This window comes from Thermobia domestica, chromosome 13, assembly GCF_964235325.1.
Source record: "Thermobia domestica chromosome 13, izTheDome1.hap1.1, whole genome shotgun sequence".
Lineage (NCBI taxonomy): Eukaryota > Metazoa > Arthropoda > Insecta > Zygentoma > Lepismatidae > Thermobia > Thermobia domestica.
In genome coordinates this window covers 88421000-88436375 of record NC_137466.1, presented here as the reverse complement: position 1 = coordinate 88436375, position 15376 = coordinate 88421000, and the positions used below count along the sequence as shown (strand labels likewise).

The 15376-nt window shown below is 36.0% G+C and overlaps 2 protein-coding genes across 2 annotated transcripts in view; one reads left to right on the top strand and one right to left on the bottom strand.

The window, feature by feature from the left end:
* LOC145668309 (uncharacterized) overlaps positions 1 to 9701 on the bottom strand; it is a 53468-nt gene extending 43767 nt beyond the window's left edge. The window contains exons 1-2 of the mRNA XM_081736035.1: positions 9549 to 9701; positions 2692 to 2766 (exon numbers count right to left, since the gene is read on the bottom strand). Coding sequence (XP_081592161.1) covers positions 2692 to 2719 — 28 coding nt within the window. The 5' untranslated portion in view covers positions 2720 to 2766; positions 9549 to 9701. The remainder of the gene's footprint in view (positions 1 to 2691; positions 2767 to 9548) is intronic.
* A 183-nt stretch (positions 9702 to 9884) lies between these two features.
* IFT54 (intraflagellar transport 54) overlaps positions 9885 to 15376 on the top strand; it is a 92576-nt gene continuing 87084 nt past the window's right edge. Inside the window, exon 1 of the mRNA XM_081736034.1 lies at positions 9885 to 10330. Coding sequence (XP_081592160.1) covers positions 10196 to 10330 — 135 coding nt within the window. The 5' untranslated portion in view covers positions 9885 to 10195. The remainder of the gene's footprint in view (positions 10331 to 15376) is intronic.

Here is a 15376-nt window from a genome sequence, read left to right as displayed (position 1 = left end):
TTCTTATTATTATGTTCTCATAACAACGGGTTAAGTAGTTCTTTTTCAGTGCAGAATCGTCTGAGACAGAACAGCCTGTACACTTCCCCAGAAACATTTTCATTTCAAATTGCTCACTTTCCAAATGTCCACGGAAAGGAAAGTGTCACACAGATCTCTACAAAATGCCGAGTTCGTATCAATACCTGTAGATGCTTCTATGAATGTAAAAATTGGGACGTTTTTCTTTTACTAATGTTCTGAGTACCACGCACTGGTCATGTCCAATATGTTATTGAACAGTAAATATTTTATTTGCTTGCACGTTAACTTCACACACTTTGCAGGAAAGTATCTGGTCATCCAGTAGAAAATATGTTGTCACCGAATTCTGATATAGTATGTTTCAAATGAATTGCTATAGATTTTTTGGTATTTCCCAACTGACACCTAAACTCACGAATAGAAGAAACAGAAGCCACACCCTCCTAACCATGAATATCGGACTAAGATGCAAATGTTCGAGCTGACTGACCTTGAAAAACACAACGTTCAGCTGCACCAACAGTTAAGCTGTTGCTTTACTTTGCTTATGGGCATACGGTATTTATTATTAATTTTCAAAAGATTTTTATTCCATTCTAAACAACTGCTTCCTCACTTTGGTGTGTTGTGCGAAAGGTGAATAAGAAACTCGACACTGTTGCATTTCGTGATTCTTCAGAACGACTTTGTTGCACTGGTAGTTAAACACAAAGTAAGGAGCGCAAAATAACATTCGAGACAAAACTGAAATAGTTGAACTTCTTCTGTTTTAGTATGTATGCTTGCTTAGGGTATGCTTACCGTAAATCACGAAAACTATTAAAGGAAAGGTAAATGTAAGAAACAGAAATTGTGTAAACATGTTATAAAAATCCGGGTTCTGGAGTTATAAATAAAACAATCCTAGACGCAACATCATACATCCGCTATTCTCAATATGAAATATTTCACTTCACTTCTGTATAACTTATCACAAAATTTTGAGAGAGTGTATGTAGGGGATTTAAAAAAGTGACTTTTGATATTGGCTCTTCTCTGTAAAGAACACAGATAAAAACTTGAAGAAATCATTGTGGAACTATGTCCTTCAGTTAGTCTGTCAGTCTATGGCAACAAGACTGCTTGTCGAAATTGTATCAGGAAATTAATCACCCGATTAGGATTCCCACAGTACATTAAGAAAAAACGTTTGTCGTTGATCAATTGCTCATTTGAAGCTTATTTTCGTTCCTATATTTTCAGAAATCCGCGTATTTTCTTCTGCGATATTTCGAGGTCGACTGGCACTTCATCCTGATGAATTGGTTCCTTTTTCCTGTTAATAATCCCTAAAATTGCTACTATTTTGCAAACTTCAATAACAAGAGAAACGTGGGAATGCAGGATTGGCATGTTTAACATGAGTCTCAACACAGTCCATGATTAACTATCAAGCTACCTTATAAATCAACATGTTACACTATTCATGTACCTTACATTTTGCTTACTTGGACAAGTACAGTATTATGAAGAAAGAAAGGTCAAACACAGAAACAACGTTAATGTAGTTATGCACTCAAAACAAAAGTGATGTGACATTTAAAATTTAATATGAGGCAATGTGATTTGTAAGTAGCATAGTTGTCAAGCCAAACATTTATATTATTGGTATTTGGTGAATTTTAGATGTAGTATGAAATTTTTATATGGTTAAAAATTGTATGTATCTTAATGAGCATAAATGATACATAAATCAACTACATATCTACAAATGCAATTCGCAATCATTGAACCTTATCCTATCCAAGTTTTCCTTTTTCGTGTTTAGTCCTCTTTTCTTAGACCTGATACAAAATACTTCGAACATACCCCTTCCCATAAGCGAGAGGATGCAAAAATCTTACATCCTAAATATTGTGCCTGGAAATTTGCAAAAATGTTCAGAAAGTACTGATACGGCAACTCTGATTTTAGTGTCTGTAAGCTGTTGGTCATATCCACATGTCACTTCACGAATTCCACTTAATGAAGCCTTATCATCGAAACTGTTTTTGTAATTTCGGAAACAAAAATCCTCTTTACGTAAGGCAAGGAAACAAAGAGGAAAGAATACCACTTTGGTGCAGTATCTTCTTCCATTTTTAGCCTTAAATATCTATAGACAAAATCACACCATCTATCAAGAGCAGGCAAGAGCATGAATATCTTTGGGTACTGTATCCTATATAAAGATCAATAGATACGCCCTAAGAAATGTATCTGTTAATATGTTGACCTTTTAAAGATTGAAATGTACCCATTCTTCTATGCACTTGGTAACACCGTGTGCGTGGGTTTTCTCGGGGTTCTCCCGTTTCCTCTCACATTCTTCATTCCACTCTTTCATTCATTACTCATCATCACCGTCTCCTTTAGCCTAACCGGCATAACCGTGGGACGTAAAACTCAGATTTCATTTCATTTCATTTCTATGCACTTGGTGTGGTGTTCCACGTGTTGAGTGTAAATTGTACAAACAAATTTCATTATTATTCCTAAGGAATACTAGGTCTAAACAATATAAGTGATTTGCTTACTGGTTTTTCTTCCTTTAAACTCACAATAATATTTTTGTGTTCAAATTATGTAACATGTTCCCTTCACAGCTACTAACTAATGATTGATCACAATTAGTTCTGTGTTACTTACTCTCAAACTGTTCAGTTTCCGTAGCCATATTGGGTGTCTTGGAATAAAAATACCAAGTTCACTTCCTCATTAACCCTAAAAATAGCAAAAAAGTCAAACATAAGTAAAAATACATGAATGTTGTTCAAATATAAGTTACATATAACAAAAAGGAATATACATACCATTGATTTGTTATGACAACACCTTTCAACGAATGCTTATAGCCTATAAAATTTAATCCTACACAGGTATTGTATAATTTGTCACCCTTGCCGCTATCTACGTATGCTAATAAGCAACAATGTACGGATAACAAACTTTTACGTAACAAGTGTCCAAAAGGGTGTACAATATCAATCTGGCTTTCATTTTGGGACTCTTATTTGGTAAGATTTATGTTACTTATAACACCCTTAATACTATTTAGTGCAAAATACGAAATGGAAGTGACAGAAATCATGAAATCCATATACATATTAATAATAAACACTTCGTAAGCTGTTCTCACAGAAAATAGTTTGAAGAAAATAATGCATACTGTAAAAGAGTCTTTTAATTTACACACAGAACTAATGTTTTGCATAATTAATTGATACTTATCATTGTTTTAATAAACCAAAATGGACTGGCACACACACACATACAAAAGCTACTGGTTTCAATCAGTGGATCACTAAATCAGAAGGTAGCTTGTCATAGTAGGCCTAACATAAATAACATTCGGGGCCAACGGGAAAATTATATGGGTTTACAAGTACCATGTGGCAGATATTGTTGTTGTTACTCTATTGGTAAGGCATGTTTGGTGTAATTGTGTCAGCAAGTGCGAAAAACACATCAAACTATATACTATGTGGTCACTATAGGCTGAAGTTACATCTAATCCGGTCAGTAGATGGCGAAGCACGGGAACCCGGCAGGAGCGTAAAAGTAGATGTTTGTTACATTATTTCCTAATAATCAACAGTTTATTCCGTGACCTGTAAGCATATGTCTGCGGGTGTTGTCTACGTAAGAATAAGAACTGCTGTGAGCGTTGTAAAGTTGACCTGAAAGGAGGTGGGCGGATAAGGGCCATTTTTCGCCCATCAGACAACTGAAAAACGAAGTGTCCGATTCCGACAAGTTTGCAATGTATTTGTATACTAGAAGATATGTTGCGTATGTAGAGATAATAGATACGTGATAAAGAAAATAGTAAGTCATAGAAATGAGTGCCCAAAAAGAGGTCGTTTCAGCGTTTTGCGACATTTTGGTAATGTTTGCTGTCTTTGATGGAGACTTTTAGGAAGAAGGAGTCGATGAACCAAAATAAATCTGACACGTCATAATATAACGCTGTGTAACCTTTGATGTGAGTACTAATTGATTTTGGTTCAGTGTGTCCTTCTACCTATTAGAGAACAAAATGTATTGCGCGAGAGTATAGAGCGATGACTACCGTTTATACGCTGTAATGTACGAGTTCAACTGGAGACTCCAGCTCTGATGTTATTTACCGATTGTGACTGAAAATATATGCTCAGCATGTCAATAAAATATATAAAGAAAATGTATTGTTTGCGCGGAAGTGTGTGTAGGACAGCAAAAATAGAGACAGCACGTTGTGGAGTATTGAGAAAGCGTGTCATTTCTGAAAGTGGTATGAGTAAAAGTGCGAGCAGGAAAACCAGTCGCAGAATGGCATGAATTTCTGCAATATATATATATATATATATATATAAGAATCATACATACACGCGTCAATGAAGTACCTATGGGAATTCATTGATACGCTATATTGCAATACTGAGGGAAAGATGAAAAACAACGACCAACAATAACTACCTGATGTATCCGATCCAAGTTAATACATACCCATACCCACAAACTTCCCACCCCCATATATATATAGCCAATCCTACACTCACGAGCACTTAAGTGACGAAGGTATGTACTCTGTGTACATACATCATGACGATGCTTCTGTTCTCCGAGTTCAGTTACGATCACGACACATAAGATTTAAAACCTATAATATTTGGATCAAAACAGAGCAAAGCAACATCGCACACATACAGTGGTACTGTCAATGTAAAGTAGGCGCACGGGTCGTCAGATGTTGTGCGCATGTTGCTTCCGTACTATGGTTTCTGGCTTACTGGCGCCACAATTCCACCGCAGTTAAGAAATCAAGTCTAGAATATACTCATACACTACAAGATGACGCCTGGAGGATGGTCCAGTGGCGATTCGGATGACGATAGCAAGCACGATGCCTAATCTACAAACTAGCTACAAGTGTCTCCAGGTGTCTGATTATTATCTATGCTTGATTATTTCCGATGTAATATATTGATCTCATGGTCGTAGTAGACTTCATTCTTCTTATTCTTGCCGTTAGTGTTCTATTTACTATTGCTTTCTCGGATTACAACTCATGACATTAGTGTTTACGTTCCTTCATTAACACACAACTCACCTCTTTGTTTATTTTTTTACCTCTCACTTGTAGCGCTTTCCGTTAAAATATATTTGTTTTCTTATTTTTATGAGGTATACTATTGAAAACCATGCATTTCACATCTCGGGCCTGATGGGCAAAAAATGGCCCTTATCAGCCCACCTCCTTTGGTTCGGACGAAGAAAACGAAAATTAAGAAACGATCTGTAAAGATGCAAGTTTAAAGTGGAAGCAAATTGACAACGTAAGTAAAAACGCACTGCGGAAGCATCTAGCGGTACGTGAAACAATTGTAAGATGACCTATCAATTCTTGAAAAAAACTTTTCAAACGCACACAAGGTACATCGCAAGTGCACTTAGCTATTTCTTTGGTGCAGAATAAGAATATGGAGGACACTTTGTGAAAACTTTACAGGCAAATCCTGTAAGTTCACAAAGAAAGAACGTATACGAAATTTATTTTCTTTTTTTAAAAAAATGAATAAATTTATTTTAGCTTAACGTCCCACAATTACGATTTTTAGGTTAAAGGAAATGGACGAATTATGGAAGTAAATGAATGCGAAATTAAATTCTATGCACTCTCCCACTGCGAATGAAACTTGGGACCACATGCAGCAAAGAAACACGCGCTAGCCACTAGACTAACGGGAAGGCCTATGATCTTCTTTATATAGGCTATCAAGATCTAACTCTCATATATCAACGTAGATACAGAACTAAAATGTTTCGTTTATGGCCATGATATTGTATGTATGTAAAATCGTATCGAACGTTATATTCAGTAATTACAACAAAGATACATTTGTACACTAAATATAATCACAAACTATGTCTTTATGGCATTGGTGGTTGAAGTAGAGTAGAATTTTAATGCTGCACTTGAAGTAGACAATTGTGTTCAGGCGGGCGAGTAGCGCTGTTGTCCTGGCACACATGCGCAGGGGCACCATGTACTTCACAACGTTCTATCATATTACAAAAATTGATCACAATTTATTAAAATGTTACAACAAAACAAATGGTACGCATAAATTAAATTTATTCACGTAAATTTCTTACTGTATTACAATTTTGTACGTCAGAGCGGGGCAGGACATTAAATCGGTCTCGGAGGTACCAAGGTATGAAATACCTCTTAAAACGAAACCCATATCAACTATCAACGCTAGAGTACACATAGCTACTTATAGATACCGGTAATAAAAAAGGCAATGCCTAGACCATTTTGAACTTCGTGTGTTCTCCTCCTGAATGAAAGTAACCTACATGAATGTTAATTTGCATGCTAGATTAAAGGTTATTTTAAGAGCAAGATTTGCACAATCGAGGCGAGCTTTATACTGGAAAATATTTTGTTGTTGCATAGGGATTAGAACAATAATATAATCGACACTACTGATCTCAAATATCAACAAAAGTTCATGTGAAAATTGCAGTTACCAGATGAGGGTCAGAAGAGAACTGAACTTCAAATGCATGTTCTTTCTTGTCTTTGAGTGGAACTAATGATCACATGAAAATACGTTGTTTTGAATGTAGCCTATTGAAGAAAGTATTGCCAGGTTTCGTGAACGTAACGAAAACATGACTAATTTCTGGAAGTGCGCTTACAGATGAATTCCTATGGTATTGAACACGAGAGATGAATAAATGATTATTGTTCGTTTCAAAACAAAGAGCCTTGTCTCACACCACTATCACAAGAGCCTGTTGACAAGGGACAAAGTTTCTAAGATTTCTAAGATTTATGGCCTGTTGACAAGGGACAAAGTTGTGTGCATGTCCTGTACGTTTCCAAGAATTGAGATACGCTTGTCCCAGGTCTATAGTGACTTTTGTTTCGGTTTCACACAGTGAGGTATTTTTCGTGGAGGAATGATAGTGTGAATATACGTAATTAATGTTAGTGCACAACATATTAAAATTAATTTTAACTGAAAGTATTGCATATGTTTCGTTTATGCTTATACCCCATCGCTGACGCGCCTGCTCCCTCACTACCGCTCAAGCTACTCCTGCCGCGCTCCAACCCTGACTCGGTTACATAGCATTCGTGCCCATGTAGCACAAATCGGTTCGCGTTTTATGTACTGTAGTTTTTTATGCCATAAGTCCACACTATATTTACAATGAGCCTTCCTTAACTTAATCTGCAAGCAATAATGGAGCTCCTCATTTAGTCTAGCCTCTCCTAAAAGAAATACAGAGCTTTAACCTAACCTGAAGATGTAAGAAATGTGTCAAAATTTGACAGAACCGTATGCTCGAGTAATGCCGTCGTTTAAAGTATCTCAATTTATGTCCTTATCCACCGTTGCTAACACGCTTCCTCCTACTGCAACTCGCGCGGGTCCACCAGCTCCGCCCTGCCCTATACAAGAAAGGGCATTTATTCCGAAGTTGGGCGTCCGCTTTCGCCAGGTTTTTCCGCTGTTATCTCCTTTCCATATCTTCTGCAATTTGTTATTAGGTTCATTAATCCGTGCTCTTCACAAACTTTTAAAAGATTTTGCTCGTTGTCAACGTATTGCTTCATAGATGTTAAAACTGTTAAGTCCATTGCCCTTGTACTTTCGCCATGTTGATAACATAAATGCTCGTTTCTTTCCCACAATGCAACTGTTCAGTTACCTTGCGCCAAGTAGTTCCCTCCGCTCGCCGTATAGTCCCATGTTTATAACCGCTTATATATAACAAACAAACAGATTTTTCGAGACTCTTATATATTATCAAGCACACTAACGATCAAATTATCCATATCCTTCCTGTAAATTTTAAAAATTTTGCTGCAAACGGACGCCCAACTATGGAAATTAACCCCAAGAAAGACATATATATCACTTGTTTGTGGTGACAAGCTACCAACTTATCAACAATAGTTATGTACAGCACGTTTGCAGGCATATTACCAATCTCTACGCAATTATTTGGCCATGTGTCACGAAAATAACACTAGGATGCAATCGGCTATTTACTGTGGCTAAAGTTAAGTTAAATAATATTATAAATGGCCCTCATAGTCTTAATCTGCATTATTTCGTAACCCCTAAGTAACGGAATCTGATTAAAATTACACTGGTGGCCAGCTATAATTACGATAGCAAAATACAACTCACTTCTTAGGCCTATTTCTACTTTAAGATATTTCATTTCCAAAATATAACTTCTTCGTATTGTAAATAAGGATTGAGTATAGCCCGCTCCCCCCAGTGATTTCTAACGAATCATAGTGATTCTAGCGATTCATACTAGTTCATAATGAATCGGAATCGCATGTTATAAAGATTTAAGATGTAAATCTTGTGCTAAGGAAGCTTTAGGATAAGTAGTAGCAGTAGTAGTAGTTAGTAGTAGTAGTAGTAGTAGTGGTAGTTAGTAGCAATAGTAGTAGTAGTAGTAGTAGAAACGGGTTAGAAGCCCCGCAGGGGTTGGTTGGGTTCTGTTCTCGATATAAGTAGTAGTAGTAGTAATAGTAGTAGTGACTCTTCCAGTTCCGGTGACAAAGAACTGGGGGGAGCGGGCTATACACAAGCCGTAAATAATTTGGGGTTAACTTTACAACGACCGCTCCAGCAGATATACTCACTCAGAAACGAGAAATTAAACACTAATAATTTTATGAAAATGGGTCAAAACGTACTTAACCTTAAGCTAATCCGTTCCTAAGCCCTACCCTGCTTATTTATATCTTACTCTACTGTACCTTATCCTACTCTACTCTACTTTTTAAAAGGGTCCTACTTATCGATGCGTAGCTGGAGCGTGTATTGTAAAGTTTATCTATAATTTGAATTCGACGTTACTAATAACGGTTTCTCTTTAACCTATTAAAAATAGTGAAGTTACTCCAGTTACCTAATATGTACCGGATATTCCTGTCAAGATACATAAATCAAGCCTGTTAATATAAAAATACTTCAAATTCCTTGTATTTCAAATAACAACAGTTGGCGCCACATTTATTTAAAAGATCACTATCACGATTTCTAACTTCAAATTATGCAGAAATGTAAAACAATTATCAATAGATATACATGTTATTTACATAAATAGAATATAACAAAACAGAAGTGATATTATAAGGGAAAGTATTCACCCCCTTCACCTTACATAACATAACGGTATTAACAGTAGTCAAACATTGCTTTAAGAACAAATTGCACTATATCGTGCCCCAAAATTAACTTCAGTATTTAAACATCATATAAATCTAAATAACTGTATAATATGTATAGAATCTGGTATAAGACTAGTTTTAATAGTTCAAATAATCCCATTGAAAGTTACAAGAAAATGTAGGCTACCACTTCGTTATTCATACTTACTCTCAACCATTCAAATGTAAAAATGTAACACGCCGTCTTTGTCACATATAATATGTATATTGTTAACACATTATATAAACAATAAAACAATTAAGTTTTCACCTTAATTACTGGAAGCTCGGCCACACGCTTTACAACGCCCCTGTCATGTCGTCAACCTCCGCGTCGTTGGTATTGCGTTATGGACTAATTTTTAGGCGCAGTCGCAGAACACAATTTTGTGAATTTTACGCTGGTCGTGCGCGGGAGAAAAAAAACAAATGAGAATCAAATTAAAAACTGATCTAATTTCTTGAAATTTAATTTCATTTGTACATGGAAAGTAAATTTAAGTTAAATTTTGTAAAATAAATAATTATATTACATTCTTATGATCTAAAAATAGTTCAGATGCTTAATCTTGAAAATTTTCGAACGGTTGCTATGGCAACATATAAGATGCGATCTGAGATATTATGGGATAAAATTCCTATTTCGTTTATGAAAGTGAGCGGTAGACACAGTTGTGAACCTGTGGAAGTGCGGAAGCATGGGTTTGTAGAATTGTGAATAATAATCAATATGACATGTAGTAAACTAACAATTACGTCTTTAAATTTTGATGAATGAATCGATTAATTAATCATGAAGTTATATTTAAAATGTAAACGAAAACGTCTTAGAAGTATACAATTCAGAGTGTCGAATATTCGTTGTGTTTCTAGCTCACTGAAATTGTATGTCAAACGCGTATGTGATGTTCTATAGTCATGAGTGAGGATGTAAAACCAATTGTCATCAAGAAAACACAAGATTCACTTGGTAAATTTGTCAAGAAGCCTCCTCTGACAGAAAAACTTCTCAGGAAACCTCCGTTCCGCTTTTTGCACGATATCGTTAGAACGGTATGTATTTGAGAACGTTACATTATACTTTTGTCTAAATTTTAAGTGTATGTTTTGATTATCAATGCTTAAAAATATCCTGCTATCTCATTTTATGGGTACATGCGTGTATTTATGAAATATGAACTGATCTTGGCAGGAATTGCTCTCTTACTGCCTTAAAATTGTTTTCGTAGAATTTGTATTATTGGTTGAGATTTATTTTACGAGGGATGGGTAAGAGTGCACTTTGTGCAGAACAAGTGATTTTGGGTATCTTTTAGTTTCTCCTCTACTCTTGCAAATATACGATCTTCAGTGTTAGCCCTACTTATTTCACAAAACGTAGCTGAGTGGGCGAAGGGGTTAGAAGCGCCGCAGGGCTCTTTAAATATTGGTTTCTGTGGATGTTCTGCACACAGTGCGTTCTTACCGAGGGATGAATATAAATGCATCGTGTGAACATACAACATAAAAATAACAATGCATATAATTTGAACAACATAAAAAACGGCAAATCTTTACTTTGGGCAAGGCAGTGATATTCTGTCATTGTTCATATTATTCACACGTTGTCACTAATTCCTTGCTGTCCTTTATTCACATAGATATTTTCTCACACATATAGCCGAACGAGCGACAGCGAGTGAAGGCAGGTTAATGCCCCGCACGGCACGTTGGTTTCTGTCTTTCTTTCTTGGGAACTGTAACTGTAACTGCGGGAACTGGCTCAGATGAATCGCTTATTGTCACTGCCTTGCCCAAAGTAAAGACGTCCCTAAAGAACAAACCAATTTGTGCTAAATGGCCACTAAAATATACAAATGCTGTCTAACCCCAGTCAGGAAAGGGGCTTAAGATGGGGCCCACGCGATGGTTCGTCCTGATTAAGGAGACGCGTCAGCGACGGTGGGTATGCACATAAGTGAGAATAGTGGAAAAATTTCATATGGCATAAACACACATGTCTTTCTTGTGGCACAGTTTTACGACACTTCAGTAACCACTTTCTATTCTGTCTTCACATAGCACTTATCATGCATTCCTTATGCAGTTTTACGTGGTAAAGAGCACACTTTCAATTTCTTATTTCTATGTTATACATATGAGAAATAAGATACCGATATATTTTGATTATGCCGGTACAACCTTATTCTGAAATCAGGTAACATGCTTCTTCCGAAGATTTTACAGATTTACGCCCCCATGAACTGGGCTAGCACCGAAAATATTGTAAATTGCGTGGTGTTCAATTTTTTTCGTGTGTACTGAGAGTACTCCAAGATATACATGAAAACAATTTTCCTTCCTGAAACTTTCCTCGTAATGGCGTAGGCTAATAGAGTTATTCTATTAGCGGATCTCCAATTTACTAGATGTGCTTGGATAAGATATCCCGTAATCTAGTGGGATATATAGGGGTCTTAGCTTATGAAGGTAGGTGAGTAAACCAAAGGTTAGATCGATATTAAAATATAGACATTAAAACACAAGGTAATGAAGTGGGTGTATTAAATACAGTGATTTCCCTGTCGAGGCTTATGTGGTAGTGGTTCCGTTATTTAAGTTATTTCCATCGGAATACTTACAATGTTGCTATTTTATAAGTGGGCTGCTCAGATCCTGTTTGTAATGTAATACATGTTTCAAGAGTAAAAGGATTCGTTAAGTCGTTATCGCAGGTTTGAATTGTAATTACTTTGGTAATTACCGGTACCCACAAAAGGAGGTTTCCCTTGTCGGGACTGGAACTAATGGTCGATATTCATTTATTTAACGAAATTATAGATTTTCAGATCAAGTTATAATAAGATCATTAGCAATGAAAAAAAAAGTTATTGAGTTCCCGTGTGTATAAAGGTAGTTTGTTTTTTGTCTGGTAAAGCTGAGAAAAAGTACTTTGAATTTTCATCATCGTTTATTGTGCATTGGCATTAGGTCTGCATATATGTTATGGCTAGAGATATGGTTCTGTTCAACCACTTTCGTTTTCTGTTAGTGACTTTGGATTCTTGCACATGGGAATAAATTAGGAATGTTGCGTCGCGCAAGCGATCATGTGCGAAGACAGGCGTGTAATAGAGAAGATTAATGTGAGGGATGTGGGATGTTACTACTCATTGTCACTTTAGTAAGTTTGATGCACAGAATTAGCTTTTCTGTGAAAAGGATGTTACGGTCACCATTCTTCAGAGTACACTGAATAACGGACAACACTGATGGACCATTATTTTCTTGTCTGTAAATGAGAGGTGTCCATTACAAAGAAATTATCGAAATTTAGATTACTCACAGCTGTTGGTAATTGTATGCAGATCCAGCAAGGTTGTTTTTTTGAAAACAAATGATTAAAACTTTCTTGGGCTGATATTTAGTATTTCCCCCAATCTTGTTTATATAAGATTTACAGTGTGTTACAAAATATATCTGAGCTAGGGACAGCTAGCGAAGGAAGTTAGAGGCCCCCAGGGCCCTTGTACTTCTACCTTTATCACAATTGAGACAAAAAAGAGGTACTCGGTTCTGTAACCATGAAACTAGTTGGGGGAGATACTAAATGCCATCCCTTTTTTTTAAGCAATTGATTTTGTTTAAAACAAATTTTATATACGTTTTAAACACGTGTATTTTTAAGACATATTTTAAATAAATGTTTACTTTATTTTATTTTACTTTTGTAAAAAAAAAAAAATAAAATAAAAATGTCAGAAAAAAAATGGTCAAAAAGTGCTCCCCATTCACAATACTATTTTGTTCCGATGAGAATGTTTTGATGTCTCGTGGCTACAGCAGGTCAGTGTAGTGATCTACAATTGGTTTTGTCTCTTTTTCCCCTTGGTTTTAACGTTTATTCTATTGTTCAAATGCTCTACTTGCGAAAAGAAGTAGTCGAAGATTAGACTACTTGTAGAGCTGATATTAAAAAATAAATAAAAGAATTATCATGGAAACAAGCTTTTATGTTGTATTCACAAAACAAACAAAGGGTTCTTTGCTGAATTGCGGTTCTGAAATTAAAATATCGCAGGTATCCGTTGATACAGTGTAGGTTCTTACATGTAAAAGTCACGTTTGGGTGAATAGAGTTGCTAACCGAGACATATGTGATAGAGTAGTACTAAGTATGCTCAATAGAGTAGTACTATGTATGCTCAATATATCAGGAAAGTTTTAGGTGCAAAGCTCAAAGGGTTTAGTAGATACGTCCACTAGAAGGTCACATTGAGGTACATGTTATAATCGTAATACATAGTCCAAAACATAAGAGAGATGTCTTATACCTATTATTTCCTCTAAACTAGATTATGTTCGTGTTTCCAGCATGTTTAATTGATGGGACACAAGAGAAAGTGTTTGTTTAGCAAATCCGAAGTGATTTTGTTATTCCATAGAAAAGTTATCAATACTACAATCAATATGCAGTTCAGAAAAGAGTGCGTACTTCGCACAAATACTCTGCTCACAGTGGGTAAACCTGACAAACACAATCAGGTTGAACTTGAAACATTTGTCGTTCACAATTCCGTCAAAGCAGTAATTATAAGGAACGATTCAACTTCTAGGCTCCTCGTTTAAGTATCCAGCCTTATGGAAAGCGAATCAAATAACATTGCGAAAACGAGGTAAATTGGGTACTGACTGGTAAATTGTGAACGATTGCAGTTGTATGAGCCTGTCACCATGCCAAATATTCACGTCACTTCCTGTTATTGTTGTATCAGCGAAGAAACGAACAAAAGCTTTGTATGGACGGAAGAAGTGAACATCCAGAAGCTGAATCATGCTATTACATTCACCAGGTATCAGCCGTTTGATCAATACAAAGCCTTCTGGCACACATTATGACGAAAGACTGTCGTCTTTGTTTGTAGACTATGAATCAAGTAACACGAGAACTTCCTTCGTATCATTTGGAATGCTTTTCCACATGACCTCCGAACAGAAAGTCTTAAGTTTCTGCTTGTTTATGTTCACTGTTAGACCAGCAAATGAGATTAAGATTATATTAGCCGGATCGTCTGGTTTTACTGCAAGGAACCTACTGTTTGGTTCAATCACCAGAACCTACATGGAACGCAGAATTTCTCCGTCCGTGGGTACGACCAGCATTATCATATAGGAATGAAATGTTGCACTCACATATCCCACTATTGTTCGGATCTTCACTAATCCTTTCTCCCTCAACGTCCTGTACGAATACAGTTCCTTCTCGAAGCGACTTTGATCCGCGTTAAAGACATTGGCAGCTGGAATATCATCAGTGATCATAAGATCACGCAGGGAAATAGAATATAACATGTACTTCCATGTGACGTTCTAGTGGCTGTATCTCCAAAACCCTTTTGAGCTTTTCACCTCAAACTTCCTTGACAAATTGAGCACAATTAGTAATACTCTATCACATATCTATCGGGCAGCAACTCGATTCACTCAAACGTGACCTTTACCTGTCAGTCTTCGTACAACTTGGAATCGTTTAATATGAGTTTTACGGGAAGAAAAAAGGACATCATTTGAAGCAAATTTATTAAAGTATCTCAAGCTCCATCAGATAAGAAAACGTCCATACGAGCTCGTTACAAAACGTAAGAAAGAAATAGTTGGTTTAGTTCAAAGAATGAAGAATCGATATGAAAAATTAAATGCTTTGGAAAAACTGGAAACCCAAACAGTTGGTAGAAGTGTTGATCCGAAAATTGCTTCTGATAATTCTAACGTCAATGATGTGATTAAGATGCAACTGGGAACTTCTGGTAAGAATTAATTTTGTATAGGGTTGGCTGGTTTAAACCAGCTGATTAAAATAAATAAATAAATAAAAAAAAAAACTGGTTTAAACCAAATAATGAAAGATGTTCGTAAAATTTTGATGAACACACATTTGTGGGTTATCACGTTTCACTGCCGTATATTATTCGTATTATATTCAGACCTAAATTCCCCATTCATTACTCAGAGATTATACTACAAAAGCAACTTTTTTAAATAAGATTGTGAATATTTCGTTTGTGATTTTTTTTATAGTTTATTATTATTGTTATGCAACTGCAATCAAAGAAATATTCT